Here is a 2,915-nt window from a genome sequence, read left to right on the forward strand (position 1 = left end):
ACAAAGAGATGGTCTCGTGGGTGAAGTGACAATTGATGGCTGTCTTGGCCATAGTGATCAAGAAACGGTTGGCTTTAAAATCTTTGTTGATATGGGAAAACCTGGGAAAGCTGCACCCGCACCCCCACATCGCCCTTGGGAAGCAATGTCTTCTCGCAGTGCCACAGCAGGAACAGAGACCCTGCCATGGGCAGGCCCCATCCCGCCACCACCCACCCATCGGTGTCACAAAGGCACCAAGAGCACACCCACTACCACAAAGTCAGAGGCCAGCACCGAGGGAGCCAATCCCATCTCACAGGAAGGGATCTCAAGGAGCAGAGCGTCCTCAGGTCAGGTCACCCCATCTTATGTTCGGTAAGGGTTCGGAGGGCTTCTGTCGCCTTTGTAAAGGGAGCCCCTCCGAGCCCAGTCCTGCCAGGTGGGTCTGTACGCTGTGGGTGTCGGGCACTGGCTGCCCAGGGCTGCTGTGAGTGGCTGAGCCAGGCTGGGGCCAAAGGCCAGGAATGACCACCGGGCGTGCCTGTGATGTGCTCTGCTGCCTGTTAGAGCCCAAATGGGGGCGGCTATCAAAGGAGCCAGCAGGCAGCGCTGCCCCAGTACGGTCTGGGCCAGCGGTGAGTGCGCACGCGGGGGGAGGCTGGGCTGGACGAGGGCCGGAGGAGGAACGCGGGCCCCGGGGAGTGGGCTGTCACTCAGCATGGAGGGCCCGGCTGCTGCCGGGAGCGCCTTGGGCAGGGCAGGGTGCTGCCACCGCCAGGGCTGGGCACAGGCCTTGCAGCCTCCCAGCTGCCTCGCCCCCTCTCCTACCTGCCTCCCAGCTCCCTGCGGCTCCCGTCCTTCCTTCCCCAGCCGCCAGCTCCCTCCCTCCCAGCCCCACTGAACCTCTCTCTCCCTCCTCCTGCAGGCCATGGCTGTCCCAACCTTCCTTGTCAGAACAGCCTTCCTTGTCAGAACAGCCTTCCTTGTCGTGCTTCTGCAAGGCTTCATCCTGACCCCGAGGCTACACACATGCACATGAAGCACCATGAGCAGAAGCTGAGACACAGGATGTCTCAACTGTTGGCGGAGCTGGAGCAGGGGAACTTGGAGCTGAGGACCCAGGAGCAAAGCATCTTTGCCTGGGAAGCCATTCTCTTCTCTGACTTCCAGCGGTGGCAATTCTGGGCCCTTGAGGGACTGCTGGTGCTGCTCTGCTGGTGGCTCAGTAAAAGGAGCCATCAGCCAGATGGCAGGGACGGAGACAATAGCTCCAGCAGCAACAGCGAGCAGGAGGAGGAGGAAGCACAGGAGGAGGAGGAGGGACAGGAGGAGGAGGAGGAGGAACAAGAGGAGGTGGAGGAAGAAAGTGACCAAGAGGATGCTGATGGTGAGAGGGATCTGGGCAGGATTTTTGGACAGGACGTCCAGTGGCCAGCGCAGCACCCCGCCTATGGGAGAAAACTGGTGGAGAAGCTGGTGGGCAACCTCCTCCGTGCCTGCCAAGAGCTCCTCTTCAACAGTTTCTTCCCGGTGCTGCAGCCAGCCATTAAGGTGGGCAGCGCCTTTGAAGGTTGGGCTCCCCGTGAGGATGATGCTGTCTACTGCCTGCTCCTACCTCTGAAGCCCCCCCGTGGGCACACCTTCCACCTGGAGCTGGACACTCCGGAGGAGATACCGGTGACAAACTCCAGGGTCCGCGTGGAGCTGAAGTGCACCTGCATGGAGGTGCAGCTGGTGGGCAAAATGCTCTGCTTTGTCCACCGCCCTGAGCAGGAGCTCAGGAGAAATCAGGGTCCCAGCCTCCTACACACCCTGTGCACAGACTCCTACCTAGATGTGGAGAAAACTGCCCACTGGTTCCAGAGCTTTGTCAGCTCAGCCTGGGCGAGGGTGCCTCAGTCGCGTTCCTACGACATGAAGGTGCTGCCCTCCAGCCGCTCCTGCAAGCTGCAGCTGACAGATACCTCCGGGAGAACTGCCCTTGTTGAGATAATTTTTGGGGTGCAGCAAGGCGACTCGGACATCTTCCTGAGCAGCGAGGGTAGAGACGACATCTTCCTCACCCGAAGCACCATATGGCCAGAGAGCTACGCTGTGGCAGAGGCAAAGTTCTTCAGTCACGTGGCCAGGCAGGCCCCGCGTAACAGCTTCCACCTCAAATGCCTGCAGCTCTGGGCCAGCATCCTGGAGGGCACAGGCTTCACCACCTATACCTTGAAGACAGTTGTGATGCACCTCCTGGCCACCACACCCCTGTCAGGCTGGCGCAGGAGGGATTTCCTGCTGCGGCTGGAGGATATCATGCGGCTCCTGCACTGCTGCCTGGAGGACAAATGCCTCGTCCACTTCTTCTTTGGCAACGAGAATGTGCCCGAGGAGATAATCTTGCCCCCAGCCTTCAAAACGGCCAAGCCATACAACCTCTTCTACCACCTGCTGCACTCTCCGGCCGACCATGCCCAGGCACTGCGTGACTACATGGAGCTGCAAGATCGACTCATAACACTGCTGTACTACGGACACTGAAAGAGTTCCTCGTGTACAGAGCTGTGGTTGCCAGTCTCACAGCTGAGGGCAGACAGCAGCCTCATACTGCAGGGGCAAAGACGGGAGACTGCAGGACACAGAAAGGGAAGGGAAAACCCTGTGCAGCAGCCCCGTGCCAAGAGCGTTCTTACCACCTGGACGGTGACCACCCCCTCCTCTTTGAGAGACTCCATTCCTTCTGTGAGCTTCATTTTCCACAAAGTTCCCAATAAATGGCATGTTTGAACAAACGCTGCGCCTGTGAGTGTCTGTGCATCACTTCTTAGGGCAACGTGGGCACAGGGTGCTGACTGCTCAGCTGCCCCACGGTCTGGGAGTGTTTTGCAAAAGAGTGGATGCGGTGGTCTCTGCCTTCTGTGATTCTCTAACTGTGGCTCCCCCACCCG

General features: G+C 59.6%; 1 protein-coding gene across 1 annotated transcript; it reads left to right on the plus strand.

Moving 5' to 3' along the window:
* Nucleotides 1–1,401: 1,401 nt before the first annotated feature.
* LOC104459036 (inositol 1,4,5-trisphosphate receptor-interacting protein-like 1) lies at nucleotides 1,402–2,508 on the plus strand (the record flags this gene model as incomplete). The annotated part of the gene is made up of 1 exon (XM_010077654.1): nucleotides 1,402–2,508. A coding segment is annotated over one exon (1,107 nt), but the record flags the coding sequence as incomplete, so codon positions are not given.
* Nucleotides 2,509–2,915: the final 407 nt, after the last annotated feature.

The sequence above is a fragment of the Pterocles gutturalis genome, unplaced genomic scaffold (assembly GCF_000699245.1).
Source record: "Pterocles gutturalis isolate BGI_N339 unplaced genomic scaffold, ASM69924v1 scaffold6103, whole genome shotgun sequence".
NCBI classification, from domain to species: domain Eukaryota; kingdom Metazoa; phylum Chordata; class Aves; order Pterocliformes; family Pteroclidae; genus Pterocles; species Pterocles gutturalis.